This window comes from Orcinus orca, chromosome 2 (assembly GCF_937001465.1).
Source record: "Orcinus orca chromosome 2, mOrcOrc1.1, whole genome shotgun sequence".
Lineage (NCBI taxonomy): Eukaryota > Metazoa > Chordata > Mammalia > Artiodactyla > Delphinidae > Orcinus > Orcinus orca.
The window spans coordinates 127836039-127854459 of NC_064560.1; the positions used below are offsets into that span (position 1 = coordinate 127836039).

Here is an 18421-nt window from a genome sequence, read left to right on the forward strand (position 1 = left end):
GTGAGAAAAGCATATGTAACTAGAAGGACAAACCCACCCACCCCCTTCACTCCTAAGGGTTTGCTTGAGACAGAAGGAGAAGAAATTCTTAAAGTACCCCTACTTCCTTTGCAGAGATTAAAAAGAATGCATGCTGCTCAAGAATTTGACCTGGCCCAACAAAGAGCCCTCAGAAGCAGATTGCTCTGTCCTTTCTTTCAGCAAGGTTTGTGGTAGGCCTTATTCATTTCATACCACAGGCCTCTTATGCTGCTCTAAAAGCAGGACAGGGTAAGTGAAACTGCTTTGCATAATAATGGCAAACGTTATCTCCAGAGAGGGCAGGCTGGCACCTCTAGGGAAATGGTTCATTTTCTTTTGTGGATTTAGACTGCCTTGTCCCTAGGAATTGTTGATGGTTCTTGGAAGGGGTATGTGTGTGTGTGTGTGTGTGTGTGTGTGTGGGTGTGGGTGTGGGTGTGTGTGAGAGTGTGTGTGTGTGTGTGTGTGTGTGTGTGTGTGTGTTTATGTGTGTGTTCAGTTGATCCAGAAATTTACAGGAAAATGAAATACTTCAGGGGTGGGGGGCGGGCAGGGAACACTTCTTCATCTCATACCAGCGGAGAGATCTCAAGGAAAGCATGTGGAGCTCCGGGACTGGCCTTGCACTATTGTGCTGGCCTGACACTGCCAAAGCTCACCCTGCAATTTTCTACTCAAGCCCCCACAGAAAAATTTAAACGGGCAGGAACTGCAGTTACAGAGGATTCTTGCTTCAGAGCGCACTGATGCTCTGATTTGGGGGGAAGGGACAGATCCTCTAGGAGAACATCCCCTGTATGTTGAGAGTGGGGTGTACACTGGAAAGATTCTGAAGGAAAGAAACTGTGAGTCCCCAGCAAAGTAGATGCCTGGTTGTGAAAGGGATAGAGTAAAGGGACAAAGTAGGCGATTAAATAGTTTATCTCACTAGGGGATTGTAAGCAGAAAAAAGTATGGGACACCCCTGTAAATTAATGATTACTCAAGAAAGCAGATTTGCTTAACCACAAAGCCAAACAGGCTTGCTTAACAACAAAACCATGCAACAGAAGCACAAGACATACCCCAAAACAATAAAACAATGGTGGCATGAGACCCACATCCTGCCCAGTGAGCTCAGTAAGTTAATGACCCTTAAGACATGTTCTCTGTACACATAAAAAGCAATAATTTATGGAAAGGTGACATTTCAAAGTGAAAGTCTCTCATTGTACTGAGACCTAAAATAATTTTTTCATAGTGCCATGATAGTCCTAACCTGACCATGTAGGGACAAGAAAACTCCCCTGCCCAACCTGGAGGAGGAGCTGATGATGGAAGCATGACGTCTACTTAAGAATGAGGAAGGGGAGGGAGACGCAAGAGGGAAGAGATATGGGAACATATGTATATGTATAACTGATTCACTTTGTTATAAAGCAGAAACTAACACACCATTGTAAAGCAATTATACCCCAATAAAGATGTTAAAAAAAAGAATGAGGAAGAAGGTGGTCTTTTCTCCCTCCCCACTTTTCCTTTGATTATAAAACTGTACCCCACTAAGTTCTCGGGCAGCACCTCTTGCCCACCCACTTGTAAACCTCACAAGCGTCTATTCTAATAAATCACTTCTTATCTATCACTTTCCCTCTGGCTTCTTTCTGCGTTGAGACATAAAGGATTGGAACACCTTGGAGGCCCCCCAGCACGGCACCTATCGGTTTCAGGTGGAATTAGGAGACCAAAGCGTTTAGTCGGAGTGAAACAAGAGGGAGGGGGACAGAACACAACCTTTGAAAGAATGACATAGCCCAAGGGCATGACATAACCTGATTAGAACCAAGTGGGCCCAAGATGGCAGACAAGTCAACTTCCACTAGACCTTGAGCCTCAGTATACGCTCACTGTAACACATCAGCAAGCTAAATGACACACCCACGGGCGCCATGACAGTTCCAGACTGTCCATAACGATCAAAAAGTGGGCGGTGGCCCAATTCCTGGAAATCCCCGCCCCTTCCCCAAAGAGTTGGAATACTCCACTCATTAGCCTATGAAATTACCCACCCCTATAAAAACTGACAACCCCATACCTGGTGCCTTTCTCACCTTCTGAGATGGCCCACACTCTGTCTGTGGAGTGTGTTTCTCTCTAAATAAATCCACTTCTTACCTATCACTTTGTCTCTCACTGAATTCTTTCTGCGATGAGACATCAAGAACCTGAGCTTCATTAAGTCCTGAAACCAGGTGTGTGATGTCAGTTGGAAGACCGTGGGTTTTGGCCGGGTTTGAGTCCCTGCCACGTGGGTTCAAGTCCCAATCTGAGGTGCATGGTTTCAGGAGTAACATCTGTGAAAGGAAAAGGGAGGAAGCAGGATTGAGAAGGAGGATCCGTGAGACCCTGAGATGCAGATCTGACCAACGCCAGCCCAATAGGAAGCTCCAAAGCAAAGATGGCCCCTTAGAGGAGCCCCATGTTAGGCAGAAGTGGTGAGGTTCTTGTACCACCATCCTGCTCAGTCACTGGCTGGGGCCACCCTTGGAAGGAGTTAACTGCCAGCTGGCAGCTGACAGCTAATCAGACTCCCGGCAGCCAGAGTGAGTCCTTTCTAGAAGGAGTGAGAGGACTGCGCACCGGAAAAAAAAGAATATATATATATATATATATATATATATATATATCCATCCAAGGTTGTTCATTGTAGCGTTGTTTGAAATGGCAAAACACTGGAAGCTACTTAAACGTTCTTCGGTGGGAGACTGGCTAAATAAATTATGGAATATCTACACAATGGAATACTGTACAGCTATTTTTAAAAGGGAGAGAGAGAATAAAGGTGATCTATTGTGTACGACTCAGAACACTCTCCAAGAATGTATTTTAAGAAATGAAAGAGAGAAGTGGGGAAAAGGAAGAAAGAAAAGAAACAAGCAATTTGAAGGACATTATGTATAGTGTCATTCCATTCATGGGAAACATTTTAAACAGAAAATATGTATGTAAATGCATAGGAAACTTCTGGAAGGATGATACACAAGACCAAGAGCTATATGGGGAGCAGGTAAAGGAAGCATAGGGAAGAGTTACTTTTTTACTTTTCACTCTATAACCTTGTGTCTCTTTTAAAAATTGTGAACATGTGTTATTTTTGTAATTTAAAAAATGATTAAAACAAAAATGAATTGAGGCAGAAAGTAAAATTCCAATTAAGAGAAAATTAGTTTCCAAGAAAACTGTCATTCTCTAACAACGTCAGAAAAATTAAAAGTAGCTATTCAACATTGACAGCAGGTCAGGCTGTCATAACTCACTTTGATTTCATATATAGAAATAAAACTGCCTACCTCACTGGATTAGACACATTCAATAAAATTTATAAAAATCACCCAACAGGGCTTCCCTGGTGGCGCAGTGGTTGAGAGTCCGCCTGCCGATGCAGGGGACACGGGTTCGTGCCCCGGTCCGGGAAGATCCCACATGCCGCGGAGCGGCTGGTCCCGTGAGCCGTGGCCGCTGAGCCTGCGCGTCCGGAGCCTGTGCTCCGCAACGGGAGAGGCCACAACAGTGAGAGGCCCGCGAACCGCAAAAAAAAAAAAAAAAAAAAAAAAATCACCCAACAGTTGTCGGCACTTAGTAAGTATTCAATAAAAGTCGTTGTTATCACACAGCCCTCCTACACCACCCAAGCCTGGCTTGTGTCAATATTGCATGAGTCAATGACTAATGTGGAATGGCTGTTGCAAGATGCAAGACTTAAATTCCAACCCAGGTGAATTTCCTTCCAGACTGCAGTCAGCTGATAAATGGAATATTTATAAATGGAATGGAATATTTATATATGGAATATTTCCTGCCATATCAGTAAACAGAGGATGTCACTGTCATCAACGATTGTAACCCTCCAACAGGAGCCGGTGAGCCCTGAGGAAACTCAGGGCTGAAAAGAATACCATCTAGCAGCCAACAGACCGCAGCCACTCCCTATGCTGAGACCTGAGGAAACTCAAGATATGAAAACACAGGATACCGGCCCCAGATAGCTGAGGTGCATATCAAAGGAATGATTTCAGTGAGCCCAGACTCTTGCATCTTCCCATACATAGAAAAGCGCTAAATTACTTAACTTGAGATATCTGATTTTCTTTAATTAACAATAATCCTTTGACATTCCCGACTACCTGCCCTTTGTTGCAGAACTCCTATATATCCTGGCCCCTCCACTCGCCTCCTTGGAGCAGTTCCTCAGAGCTATCTGAAACTCTGTCTCCTGGGCTGCAGTCCTCATTTTGCCCCAAATAAAACTTAACTCGCAACTCTCATGTTGTGCATTTTTTTTTAAGTCAACACAGCCCTTGCAGAAGATGGGAGTGTAGTCCTCAATCATGGAGGCATTTCCTCAAGATCTGCAGATGGTACCACCTCCATACAAGAACAATCCCATTACCTATTAAAATCCCCATTTCAAAGAGACTCCTACACACATATGTATTTCCCCCAAAGATTTCCTACCCTCATCTCCAACAAACCAGCTTGATGTGTAGTCGGAGCTGGAGACTCCCACTCTTCTTGCCTTCCCTCTACCCTTTTCTGTTCACAGATCCCCTCCCTCATGTCCCCTGTGTTCTCCCAAAAGAAATGGTGCTGGAGGCCAAATATCAACCCCGCCCAGACAGGGAGGGGCCATGTGATGTTCACGAGCTCACAGGCCAGAATTCTATTTTCCCCAAACCCTTTGCTCTTTGGGGTGTGGTCTCCCTCAGCCTCCCACTGCCAACCTCAACCCCTGGATCTGGCTGCCCACCTCTGGACAGGAGGTGAAGAGAGATCAAATACGCCCTGCAGGCCTGTCCCTTTGAACTAAAACCCTGAGAGGCTCTGCTCCAGGCCTCCTACATCCCCTCCCCCAGCCCCACAGGCAGGTGCAGAGCACTGGGAAGGGTTCCCACAGTGCATTAGCTCTGAACAGGTCAGGAAGAAGAGGAGTGTCATGCTATCCAGCCTCTGTTGTCAATAATTCATGAGGTTCAGACTGAGGGGCACCAGTCAGAGAGTCAGTTTTCCCCAGACATGGGGAAAATTAGACTCAAGCTCTCTTATCTCATCAGGATGAGCTGAGTACCACAGCTGTAACATCTAGTTTGAGGAATAAACTATAGATCCAGTGCATGCTTGTTATATCATTCGCTGCTCATACACCCCCTTTTGAATGCTGAAATCCTTTTCGGCTGCTCAGTTGACTTACACGTATACTAAAAAATCTTTAGCAAGTATGAATTTCATTAAGCAGCGATCCCCAGAACTGAATTTCACAAACCAGGATTCTCTCTCCTCTAATTGTAGGGACTGACATCGGGTTGTGAGACTGGTGATTTCACCAACTAACAACACTTTTCTCAACCTACCCATCTGCTTTCATCATCTTCTCTTAACAAAAAGACTAACACCAAAAAAATTAAAAAGGCGCAAAAACATATCCCAAAATAAAGGACTACCTGTTAAGTTAAATAAGCTTAGATTTATGAAACGCTATATTGTCCTTTTCTCTTTTTGCCTTGAACTAGTGAAAACTTTGCCATGGATCTGCACAACTTCTCAGGCTGGCATTTGGAGGCCACTGTGTTAAACCAATTCCGATGCTGACACTGGGTCTGTCGGGGCCTTTCTACAGTGTATCGTAAGCCATACAGATTTATTAGTTCTCCCAGAAACCCAGGAGGGAGATCATTCCAGCCCACTTGGCAGAAGCGGAGACTGAAGTCTCGGACACAGAATTTATAGCTGGAGAGGACCTTATCCATTATCTACTCCAGCACCCTCAGTTTACAAACGAAGAGCCTAGCCTGTGGCGGACATAATAATTATTTTATGGTGGCAATAATTACTTATGTGTTTAGTAGTTTACAGTTTATAAAGTGCTTTTACATTCAACAAATATTTATTGAACTAGAATGGAGGCTAAGACCTGGGGACATAGTGATTATGGAGAACTTGAGTGCTGAGTTCTCCGAATTTCCACCACTTGTTGGGGGACTCTCTAGCCTCCTTGCTACCACTGAGGCCTGAAAATGGAGAAGTCCTCTTGCAGTGGAGGGTATAAGAGATCCTGTCCTATCAGGATCTTTAATTCTGCACACTGGTTACCACTGGTGATCAGAATCTGCCCTCCAGGCCTGTGGGGATGGAGGAGAACTTGAGCCAGAGTGAAGGGCAGGGCAGGCCTACCCAGCTGCTCCCCTCTTCGTGTCTCTCCCAGGCTCCTGCAGCCTCACCTGAGACCCTCACGTGGTGGGCTCCATGGGGGCTACGGGTCTCACCCCCATGGGCAATCTCAAAATATTTGCCCTCCTGTGGGCTGTCACAAATGTGGACCCAGACTTTCTTGGAAAACAAAGTCCATCTTGAGGTTCTAGGAGGGAAAAGCAACCAACTCAAAGTCCCCTCTCCCCCAAGAAAAGACGTGGGCAAGCAGATGTGGAAGGAGGGGCGGGAGGACAGGGAAGTCTAACGTACTCCCGGAGGCGGGAGCAGCCCTACAGGGAACCGGAACCGACGGAACCGTCCCACACCGGCCGGCCGGGCCGAGCAGGGGACTGAGGGGCGCCGCGGCCACAGCCGGCTCCCTGCGCCAAGGGCCCGCGCGAAGCAGGACGAGCTGTCCCGCTCTAGGACTGCTGGGGAGCTGGGAGCGGGGAGGGGATCTGGCTTCCGAGCGGGCAGCCGGGCGGGAAGGTGGCTCGCCCCTCGCCCTGCCCCTCACCCCGCCCCTCGCCCCGCGCCCCTGTCACTTCCCCTAGGCGGCGCAGAACCCTGAACCGGCCGCCTCCATGCAAAAGGCAGGGCTACTGTTGCGTCCCTGTGCGCGGACGTGGAAGTCCGTGCGGATGGCCAGCTCCGCGGTGGCGCGCCGGAACCCGCTTGAGAATAAGGTGGCCCTAGTAACGGCCTCCACTGACGGGTGAGTGCCCGAGCCCGAGTCTCGGAGGCCCCCGCTGTCTGCAAACAGGTACTAACCCCTTGTCCTTGGCCTCCCGTGCCCCATCTTCAGGCGTCACGTGTGGCCAGAGTCGGGCCGGGAAGAAAGAAACTACGTGGTTGGCCTGCAGTCCCCTCGGAATCGCCTCCCCCCCTAACCTTGCAATTGCCGGCCCTCTTGTCACTGCTGCCTCTGGCTCGACTGTTCCACCTGGGTGCTGCCCGCCCCCGTCAATCCCACCTCCCAGGGTTCGGGGCTGCCCGGGTCAACTAGCCCCACCTAGAGTCTGGGAAGACCAGACGCCGGAAATCCAAGACAGATTCCAAAAATCCTATCCACTGCCTGCACCGACGGTGGAAATGATCCAGGCACCCCATTTTGGCACCCCACTAGTCTCATAGAACTGCGCCCCTGACCTAGAGGGGACACAAAAGCCCTGTGTCCACATTCTTGTTTAGTTCAGTACATTTTGGCCTCTCTTGCCCAGCCCGTGTCTCACCAACCACTGTTGTCTACCCTGTTTCTCACTCCCACAGAACCCTGCTAGATGCCAGCTCTTCACAAATCTAAAATACAAGTGAATGGGAAATGCTAATGGCTAAATGCAAAATGTGTAACCCTTTCTCCCAGGGGAGTATGTAAAAAATTTACGTTTGTAACCGGAGACCCCCAGTTTCACATGTACCTGAGACCCTCCAGTCACGGAAATAGCTGCTGCTTGTTATACCCCTAGCTCATCTCTCTCTCCTCAGTCCCTACAGGGTATGGGGACTGTGACCTGTGGTGGCACCTGTGGAAGGTGATATCACTTCCTGGGAACCTAGACTGAAGGCCAAAACCATAAGAAAAATAAGTAAACCAGTGCCAAAAATATGCTAAGCATGTCCATCTGTATGGTAATGGCTGTGTCATTAACCCTATGTAACACATGGGGGTCCTACAGAGAGAAAGCTGGAATTCAAAGCCCAGGCAGTCTGATTCAGGAGCCCACGCTCTCACGCTCTTTTCCTGTACCAACTTAAAAGTCCTTATCTCTCTCTGCCCACAGGATCGGTTTCGCCATCGCCCGGCGTCTGGCCCAGGATGGGGCCCACGTGGTGGTCAGCAGCCGGAAGCAGCAGAATGTGGATCGGGCAGTGGCAATGCTGCGCGGGGAGGGGCTGAGTGTGACGGGCACCGTGTGCCATGTGGGGAAGGGCGAAGACCGAGAGCGGCTGGTAGCCACGGTGAGCAGCAAGGATATGGGCGCAGAGCCAGGAGGTAGCAGAAGGGAGCCAGCCTGAGCAGGCTTTCCTGGACAACACGGGTGTAATCCAAGCCAGCACTGTTAACTAAAACACACCAGTGCGATCTGCATACCCACTCCAGTCCACCAGCACATTTTTATTGTGCCTTTCTGTCCTGCCTCCGAGAATCATCCCATCTCAGTCAGAGAATCAAAAAAACCCGCTACTGTTTCAACCCTGCATTGTGCCTTGGGGCACCCCCCCAAAAAAAAACAGCTGGTCCTGGCTTTCCAATCTAATTGGGCAGATAAAAAGGGTAAATACAATTGCAAAATAGGTATTCCCACTCTGAGCTAATAAACAATCAATCCCTGTTTTTCAGCTTATAAAGTCGAGTTTCCGGGAACCTACAGGAGGCAGCCCATCAGGTTTCAACCACCTACTGTGTGCCATGCACTTTGTTTTGAGCCTTTTGCAGGTTCTCTCCAAACAACAACCCAGGCAAGGCCAGGATTAGTCTCCCTGTTTAAAGACTGGTTCAGAAAGCTGGATCAACATCACAAGGTCCCACAGTTAGTAAGAGAAGAGCTGTGAGCCAACCCAGAATTGCCAAGCTACCTACAGACTACCAGGCATTTCCCCATCAGGTCAGGTGTTAGGTGCCCACTTGGACTTTAGCCTCAGAGACAGTGTCTAAGCCAGTGTCAGAGCTGGTGCTTGGCACCAGTCTTCCAGCTGCACAAGAAAATATGAACATTTTGCAAAGGAGGCTGCTCTTCCCTAGGCTCAGGGCACACCCTTTACTTCTTGGAGTAAAAGGGAGAATCTGCCCGAGAATGGAAAGCAAAGGATATTGTGCTAACAGAATGAAAGATGGTGAAATAATTTGGGTAATCTTAGACAAGGAGGACATGAAATGATGGTAGGTGGTGGTGTAGTAGACAGTATAAGGTTATTCCATGTGTCAGGAGTCATTTGGCAAATGCTCAGATGTGCACTGGAGAGAGCCAACAGGGGTTCCAAGAAAGCCACCTTGCCTGGCATAGGCAGCTGGACAGAGCCTGAGATTGAGACCTTGATCCTCAGGGTGAGGGAGCCACCTGGGATCCTGGGCCAACTAGTGACTAGCTGTATGAAATGTATGTAGCCATTTAGTGTCAAAATCCTGCTGGGAAAATGACCTCTGGACCCTCACCAGGTCCACTTTACCCATCCTGCAGCTCTGGCCCGGAAGCGGGGTTTGAACTAGACCTTGAAGAGTGCATGGGGCTGGGCAGATGGCATAGGGCCAGGATTCCAGATGACCCTGCAAAATGAGCAGACAGCCAAGCAGGGACAGAAGGGGAGAGGGGAGCATTGTGAACCCACAGCAGAGAGAGAGCACAGGCTTGAGAGGGCTGGTAGGAAATGGGCCGGGTGGGAAGGATGGGGGACAGGGGCCTCTGTGGCCTCCCAAAGGAGTTTAGACATTCTTGGAGGAAATAAGAAGCCATGTGAGGTTTTGAGCAAGGTGAAAATGGTTATTAAAGGACAATAATCTGGCACTGGGAGGAAGGATATATTGGAGAAAAGAAGACTCTGAGCCAAGGACATCAGGGAGGAAGCTGATGCTGTCACTTAGGTAAGAGCAGTGGCAGTAGGACCAGAACAGATGCGCCCAAGAGACATTTAGTGGGAACCAACCAAGATTTTTTTTTTTTTCCTGGCCAGTGTCAAGAAATAGGAAATAGGAGGGATGAATCAAAATTGACTCTCAAGTAGTTTGAATGGCCAGTGTCGAGTGGAGAATGATAGGATACTTGTTAGCAGTTTGAGATGCGTCCTGCCTATTGCCGGCCACTACCTGTGATGAGGGAATCTGCTGCCCTGAGGATGGTTACTCCCCAGTGGCCTCCTAATCTGCACCTCAAAGCTTCTCAAAGGTGTCATGAGCTGAAACCAGATTAGCTGCTTTTCCACTTGATTCTACTTTTTAAAAAAAAATAGAACTGGGCTTCTCTGGTGGAGCAGTGGTTGGGAATTTGCCTGCCAGTGCAGGGGACACGGGTTCAATCCCTGGTCCGGGAAGATCCCACATGCCGCGTGCAACTAAGCTGGTGCTCCACAAATACTGAGCCTGGGCTCTAGAGCCCGCGTGCCACAATTACTGAGCCCGCAGGCCACAATTACTGAGCCCGCACACCCAGAGGCTATGCTCTGCAGCAAGAGAAGCCACCCTAATGAGACGCCCGTGCACCACAAGGAAGATGCAACAAAGCCAAAAATAAATAAATAAAAGAAATGCATTTATTAAAAAAATAAAAAATGGACCTGTCAGAACACAGAGTAGCAATCACACAATTTAGAGCAAGCCTTAGAAGACACCTGGGTGGTCATAGTAGCTCTGCCATTAATTTTCCAGCGTTCTCTGTCCAGGCAAAAGCCAGCCTTCCCTCCTCTCTATGCTGATAGGCCTAGAAAAAGAAGGGGACAGGATACACAGCAGAAGTGGGAAAGCGCTCCAGGCGGTTCTGCTGCAATCCACTATCTCCCCACCCCCAAACACACCCGCACACGGCCCAGCACACATCACTTTCTAACGCATACCGTGTTTTCCTCATCATGAAACTTACACAGAGCCAAGGCAGGTGACTGGGATTTTGTGCTGGGACATCAAAATTTAGAGAGTGCCAAGAGACTATTGATACAGGTTTGCAAAGATTATGTGATTTTAAAATTTGTTCAATTTACATGTTGACAGCCCAGGCATCCCCTCAGCAGTGTGGAAGCAACTGAGCTTCGCACCTAGTTAGCAAGAATAATTAGTTAAAACAGGAGCTAGCAGATTGTTAATAACACACCTCTGTGTGCCAAATCCGGAAGCACAAAGTTGGTGGAGGGCCCATTTAGTGCCGCTTGCCCAAGGCATCAAAATTCCCAATTCTGGGCCAATGCGAAGTCTGGTTGCAGCGTGGCATCATGTTGGCAGATTGTTTGGCTACTCGTTACTCCAGCACGTGTCTTCACCACATACTTACAATTTATTAAGGAGGTGAGATGTTGCCTCTCTTAGTTTTCCCAGTTTAAATCTCAGTTTCTGCCTTGAATCTTCCATGCCTCCGGGCCAAAAAAATAAAAGCAAGGGGTGGGGGGAAGGGAGGAATGGCTTCATAACCGAGTGTGAAACTGCTTTAAGCCCAGGCCGGCATCCTCTCCATCCTGGCTCTCCTGGGTAGCCAGTTTCATAGTGACCCCGACGCACTTTTGAAGGACTCTTATGAATTAGCTCTGGGTTAGAGTGTAAGTTCTGCCACCACTAACTAGCCTTGTGCCCTGAGCAAATCACTTCACCTTTCCCAGAGACTGAATGAGCAGGCCTGCTCTTCTTAGCTGGCCCTGATATGTCATTACTGAGCTATATGACCTTGAGAAATTAACTTCCCTGGACCTCAGTTTCATCACCTTCACCATGAGGGCATTGGGCTAGGTGATCTCAAAGGCCCGAGTGGCAACTTTCTATAGGTCTAATTTTTTTTTTTTTTTTTGGCTGCGTTCATTCTTCGTGACTGCACGGGCTTTCTCTAGTTGTGGCGAGCGGGGGCTACTCTTCGTTGTGGTGCATGGGCTTCTCCTGTTGCAGAGCACGGGCTCTAGGCACGTGGGCTTCAGTAGTTGTGGCACATGGGCTCAGTAGTTGTGGCTCGCGGGCTCTAGAGTGCAGGCTCAGTAGTTGTGGTGCACGGGCTTAGTTGCTCCGCGGCATGTGGGATCCTCCCAGACCAGGGCTCAAACCCATGTTCCCTGCATTGGCAGGCGGATTCTTAACTACTGCACCACCAGGGAAGTCCCTATAGGTCTATTTAAACTTGTTTCTCCGTTCAGGTACGTGTAGACAGGCTGAGTTTGAGATAATGGTAACTCATTCAAGGAGAACTGGACGGTAAGCACTGGGAGAAATGGGGCTGGGAAAAAAGGAAGGGTCTAGAAATGGACTTTGAGGTGAGAGCTGAGGCCATGAGAATAAAGGAGCTCCCAAAGGGAAAGTCTAAAGAAAAAAGGGTCAGTGACAGCCTCAGAAGTGGGGGCAGGAAGAAAAGACTGCCAAAGAAATGAGACGACCTTAAATGTTTTAGCAGCAGAGCTTGGGGTGTTTTGGAGAGAAAATGTTTTAAGGAAAAGAGGTCATTTTGACAACTGTTCCTAAGAAGGAATTCTTTATCGACACTGATAAATGCACTTCCCTTATTGTCCTGCAGCCCTAACTCAGACCTTACTCCTCTCTAGGCTGTGAACCTTCATGGGGGCGTGGACATCCTGGTCTCCAATGCTGCCGTCATGCCTTTCTTTGGAAACTTAATGGATGTCACCGAGGAGGTATGGGACAAGGTGAGACGGGATGAGAGCAGCAGGGGGTGGGCCTCAGAAGACACACACTCAGTCTGCTTTTAGAATGTATTTGTCAAGTGCAGTGTACATGTGAGGAATCCTTGCAATTTGCCACACGCCTGCAGTGCACCTGGTAAAGGGCGAACGGCGGGGTGGGGGGCTTCCTCTGTCCCTGCCCTTCTCTTTCATTTCTGCTTCTCCCCAGTTTTGTCTTCATTTGCTCCTTGCTAACAACCCGTCTTCTGCCTCCCTCCCCCATCTCCCCCACCCCCAACCCCGTGGGCTTATCCAGGCTCTTCTTCCTGGTTTATTTCCAGCAGACAGGGCAGCTAATATGCCAATAACTAGTACGCTCAGACTTACCCGCCACCCCTCCCCTTTTCAGCTGCCAAAAAAGAATGATTTTTCATTAGTTGGAAAACTTTAATAGCTGCTAGTTAAGTGAAATATCAATGCTCGTGAAATTAACTAAGTTGCTGCTTTATAACATACAGCCTTTTAAAAAGACCTGCGCTTTTTCCTTTTTAACTCCAATGTCTAGAACATCTGAGATCCAGATGTCTAAATTCAAGAACGAGAATATTAGTTTTCATGTGAATGTGTACAATTACATTATATTTATAATATATTTCACACACCTACATTCTTTAATTATAAAGCCTTAATTAAAATATTTGTCTTTCTTACTGAAGTTAATATTCCCACCTGATTTGAAAATGCTAAATTTTTCATGATCTCCCATGGTTTTGCTTTTTACCCTGACGTCATCCATAATTTCTCAACACTGAAGTTTAAGGATACTAAACTATTCTCGTTTATCAGTGTTTCACAGACATAGAGACCAAAGTGCCAAAATGCTCTTCAGTGAATCAGTTCCTGATTGATATTCTTCAAAGTAGAGAAACATCTTTCATGAGCAGTCTGAACAGAGACCACATGAAAATCAGTTATAAAACTAGTAATTTTTCTTTTTAGTTGGCTTTTTTTTTAATTTTATTTTATTTATTTTTTTATACAGCAGGTTCTTATTAGTCATCCATTTTATACACATCAGTGTATACATGTCAATCCCAATCTCCCAATTCATCACACCACCACCACCACCCCCCGCCACTTTCCCCCCTTGATGTCCATACGTTTGTTCTCTACATCTGTGTCTCTATTTCTGCCCTGCAAACCGGTTTAGTTGGCTTTTTTTTTAATATCACAGTATATCAAATCTAAATGCAATGGTTGATCCTTGATTGAACCCTGGACTTTAAAAAAAATAAGGACATTTGGGGGACAATTGGGGAAGTTTTATTATAGACAGTATATTAGGTAAAATCATGATTATCAATGTTAAATTTCTAGGGTGTGATAATGGATGGTGGTGTGGAAGAACATCCTTAGTCTTTGGAAATAATGCTAAAGTCTTTAGGGCTAGAGCATTAGCATGTCTGCAACTTACCTTCCAAGGGTAAGGAAAAAACTGCATAGGTACATAGCTAGGGCAAATGGTACAAAATGTGAACCGTTGGTAAATGTAGGTAAAGGATATCTGGATATTCATTGTCCTATTTCAACTTTTCTGTAAGATTGAACATTTTCTAAATAAGAAGTTGCATGGGGGGTATGGGAGGGGACTATCCCAGCAGTGCCTGGAACAATGTAAACAAGGGTCACGCATTTGTTTTCAATTACACATGTGGGGTTTTGATTGTAGACTATGTTCCAGCTCCCCCAGAAGTGCCTCCTCACGATCCCACTTGCCAATACATGTCCAGCCAGACAATCCATCCTGGAGGGCCGAGAGCATCTCACTCCCTAAGCTCAGAAGCCAGAAAAGTGCTGGAACGGCCCCAGGTGCCTGAGGTCCAGCCACATTTCCCCTGAGAAACACGGCACACTCTGGGGCAGGTCCAGGAAGCCGTCCAATTCCAGGCTCTCCCTAGTTGGAAGACACACCGAAAATCCAGCTCAAGTCCAAGGCAGCCCTGAGAGTTCAGCCCCATTCTGGGTCAAACCATACTTAGGAAACAAGCTGAACCGGGCTCCATTCTTCCGCACCCGAACCTAATGTGTCATCCTCTAACTGAATAAACCGGGGAAAGCCACCTCTCCCTGGGCCTCGGTTTCTTCACTTGTAAGGCCAAGTAGATCACCCCTAGGATCTCTGCCAGCCCTAACAAACAGATCCTGGGAACCGCACTCTCACTCCCCATTGCCCTGCCTTGTGCCGCCCTCTTCCCTCATGCCGCTCCCCCTCTTCTCTCTCTTGCAGATTCTGGACATTAATGTGAAGGCCACAGCCCTGATCACAAAGGCAGTGGTGCCAGAGATGGAGAAACGAGGGTACAGAGAGCAAGAGGGAGCCTGTGTTCGATGGGCCCCATGAAGGCTGAGGGGAGGGTGTCCATGGGAAGAGGGTCATTCTGTTCTTTTTCCAGAGGCGGCTCAGTGGTGATTGTGGCCTCCGTAGGAGCCTACAGACCATTTCCTGTAAGCACCTCCTTTTCTGCTACTTTTATCCCTTCCTCCATCTTGTACCTTCTACCCTTCCAGTCACCCTAAGATATTTGTGTCCCCTTTTGGAATCACATCACCAAGTACCTTCCAACAAAATAGAGGCCTTGCCTCCACAAACACTAACCAAGGGGAGGTTTAATCACAAGACAGTTTTCTAACTGGGACCCTCCATTACAAGAGATACCCTATTATCTGTTTATAACCCTTTATATCTTATGTTAAGAACCAAGAATGAACTGGAATTGAAGAGAATAACCCATTCTCTCCTTTCCCCAGGGCCTGGGCCCTTACAATGTTAGTAAAACAGCCTTGCTGGGCCTCACCAAGAACCTGGCCGTAGAGCTGGCCCAAAGCAACATTAGGGTGAACTGCCTGGCACCTGGACTCATCAAGACTAGCTTCAGCCGTATGGTGAGGAAGGGGAGTCCTGCATCCCACTGGGACCCTAAGAGGCATCTTCTCAGGTAGAAAAGCCCAGCTCCTTGGTCCTGAGCTCCCAACCACTTCTACCCGCCATCTCTGCACTTTTCCATATCCCCACTCCATACCAGCCATGTGTCCAGACCAGACCCCCACATGATCCTTTCCTGAGGTGCACAGTGAGACTGAGGAATTCAGATACCACTCAGGCCATTTCATATCTCCTTAAGTAGGTGAGACCTGGGGCGACCCAGGAAAATGCCTCACTAGAACTTGAAGAGAATGGAGCAGAAGAGGGAAGAGGGTAGAGACTGGGAGCTGGGAAGGTCTAGGAAGTGAAGGGGGTGCCTCTCCATCGCCCTTTCAATTGATGTGAGGGCAGGCAGTTTCTCCCCTCGCCGTCCCTCACAGGAAGAGATTTCCCTTTTTCCTGCAGTTGTGGGATGACCAGGAAACACTGGAGAGCCTAAAAGCAACCATGCAGATCAAAAGGTAAGGCTGGGGGCTTCCCTGGTGGCACAGTGGTTGAGAATCCGCCTGCCAAGGCAGGGGACTCGGGTTCGAGCCCTGGTCCAGGAAGATCCCACATGCTGCGGAGCAACTAAGCCAGTGCGCCACGACTACTGAGCCTGCACTCTAGAGCCCGCAAGCCACAACTACTGAGCCTGCATGCCACAACTACTGAAACCCACGCACCTAGAGCCTGTGCTCCACAACAAGAGAAGCCACTGCAATGAGAAGCCTGCACACTGCAACAAAGAGTAGCCCCCGCTCGCTGCAAGGAGAGAAAGCCCGTGCACAGCAACAAAGACCCAACACAGCCAAAAATAAATTAATTAAATTAATTACTTAAAAAAAAAAAGGTAAGGCTGTCACAGGGGAGGGCAAGGAGGGATAAAGATGGTCCCTCACAGCCCACGGCTTGCCGACTCTCGGTCCTGCAGACAACACAGGCATGCTTTCCTCTGCTTCAAACACACAGATTTCACAAGTTCTTGAACACAGCATCACTACAGTGGCGTGTGCAAGGAGTCTGCTTCCACTGCAAAAACGAAACACAGAGGCATCCAGGTTTAGCAGAGCAGAGCCCTGGGGGAGGCCCTGACCCCTCTCTCCATCTGGGTGTTTGCCTCCACCTCTGGGCATCCCTAAGGATGAGGGACCAAAACCAAAACCAAAACATGCTTTTGTTAGTTGCCCTTGAATAAAAAGTCATGTGTCCAAAGCTCAGGTTAACGATCCTACAATCCAAATAAAAGGAATGAAGAGCTTTACCAAGTCCCCAAACTCCCCTTGCCTAAGAAAACTAGCCTCTTCCCCAAAGGGTTGGCCGAACTGTTCAGGTACCTTCATCTGGCTCTCTTTCCTCTAAGTTCCCTGCCTCTCTCCAGCTTCTGGCTTCTGGGAACTCTCTTGTCTTTAGCTCCTCCGCCTTGTCTCCTAAAGGACACACATCAGCAATGCCTGCTTGAGGGGGGAGACACCCGCAAGTGCTCCCAAAGCCATTCTGATGTCAGGCATGAGCTGCTGGCCTAGTTCACAACTCATTAATAAGTCAGGGTATTGTCACCCTTGAGCCGCAGTGAATGATCCGGCCCCATGCTTCTCAGTGTTGGATGCACGTTAGCTGGGGTGCTTGTGAAACCACAGATGCTCAGACCCCACTCCCAGAGATTCTTTTTTAATTGGTCCGAGGTAGAACCTAGGCATCTTTGGCGGGGGTGGGGGTGGGGAGAGTTAAGCCTCTCGGACGACTACAGTGTGCAGCTAGGATGGAGAACCACTAATCCAGGCCTTCTAGGTTTGAGGTACCCACTCTACCCACCTCTAGAGCATTCTATAGCAGTTAGGTTGAAGTGTTCCCTAACAATGCGATCACTGATACAAACACTGAGAATTAGCACAGTCTCACAAAATGACTTTAAGGGACAAAAATAGATTCCTGAAAAAGGTATCTGTGAATTGAAGCTGTACAAATGGAATCATTTTAAACAAATCATTTACCGTCTCACAGACTCCCTGACATTCGAATAGTATGCACACATGTGAAACAAATTCTCTGAAGAGTGAAATAGCTGCTCACCAGGTTATCTATATAGCTTTGGATTTTGGTGTCCTGAGTTCTCTAAAAAACAAAGTATCTCTATATTATATGAATATAATGTGCAGTGGTTTTTGCAGAGTACAGTATTAATGCTTATACTGAACTATAACAGCTTATATTCATGGTAACCCTATTACTGCCCCTACCCTATGGGCAGTACACTGGTCCTGAAAAATCACCTGATACTTCTTGATTAAGCAAATTTCATTCCCAGGTTGATTTTTACTCCCTTCCTTTTTTCCCCTCCTCCCCAGGATAGGCAAGCCAGAGGACTGTGCGGGCATCGTATCTTTCCTTTGCTCCGAAGACGCCAGCTATATCACTGGGGAGACAGTGGTGGTGGCTGGAGGGATGCCATCCCGCCTCTGAGGACCTGGCGAACATCCACCAGCACAGAGATTGGGCTCCATCTCCTGGGTCCTGTTCCAGCATCCATCTACTGGCCTTTCCCACCTCTGCCTAGCGTACTGCTCACCTTACACCCTAACCACCTCCCCCCCCATATCAATTCTGCCCTGTGAAAAGCTCCAGCATTCTCTGGGGTCAAGGTGTGGTTATGAGGATTCTCACTGTTGCTGTGGCCTTGGATAAAGACTTCCCTCGAGAGCACAGGGCAGGCCTGCTGAGAGGGCTTAGTCTACGGCGGCAAAGACTAACTAATATTTTTTTTCTGGGCATCAGAGGAATTTGAGGGAGATGGGAGAGAAGGAACCTGGAGTGGAAGGAAGAGGGTTGGAAATTAACTCGCAAATGAGGTCCAAATAAAATAGAGATCATCATGATGCTTTGAATCAGTGTGTTCGTTTTTCAGTGTAGGGT

The 18421-nt window shown here is 47.9% G+C and overlaps 1 protein-coding gene across 2 annotated transcripts; it reads left to right on the forward strand.

The window, feature by feature from the left end:
* Positions 1 to 6794: 6794 nt before the first annotated feature.
* LOC101275895 (dehydrogenase/reductase SDR family member 4) lies at positions 6795 to 18384 on the forward strand. Of its 2 annotated transcripts, XM_004283152.4 has the most exons (8): positions 6797 to 6961; positions 8028 to 8205; positions 12469 to 12570; positions 14834 to 14904; positions 15000 to 15051; positions 15355 to 15489; positions 15935 to 15990; positions 17857 to 18384. In XM_004283152.4, the coding sequence occupies exons 1-8, from the start codon at positions 6831 to 6833 to the stop codon at positions 17969 to 17971; spliced, it is 840 nt and encodes a 279-aa protein (XP_004283200.1). In that variant the 5' UTR covers positions 6797 to 6830; the 3' UTR covers positions 17972 to 18384. The 2 variants fall into 2 exon arrangements, with proteins under 2 accessions (XP_033267468.1, XP_004283200.1); XM_033411577.2 differs by lacking the exon at positions 15355 to 15489 and having other exon boundaries at positions 6795 to 6961.
* Positions 18385 to 18421: the final 37 nt, after the last annotated feature.

Excerpts from the sequence above, each read along its gene's own strand:
- LOC101275895 (XM_004283152.4), top strand. The coding sequence starts at position 6,831 with ATGCAAAAGGCAGGGCTACTGTTGCGTCCCTGTGCGCGGACGTGGAAG. Across the intron at positions 6,962-8,027 it reads GTAACGGCCTCCACTGACGG|GATCGGTTTCGCCATCGCCC; the intron begins GTGAGTGCCCGA and ends CTCTGCCCACAG. Across the intron at positions 15,052-15,354 it reads GAGCCTACAGACCATTTCCT|GGCCTGGGCCCTTACAATGT; the intron begins GTAAGCACCTCC and ends TCCTTTCCCCAG.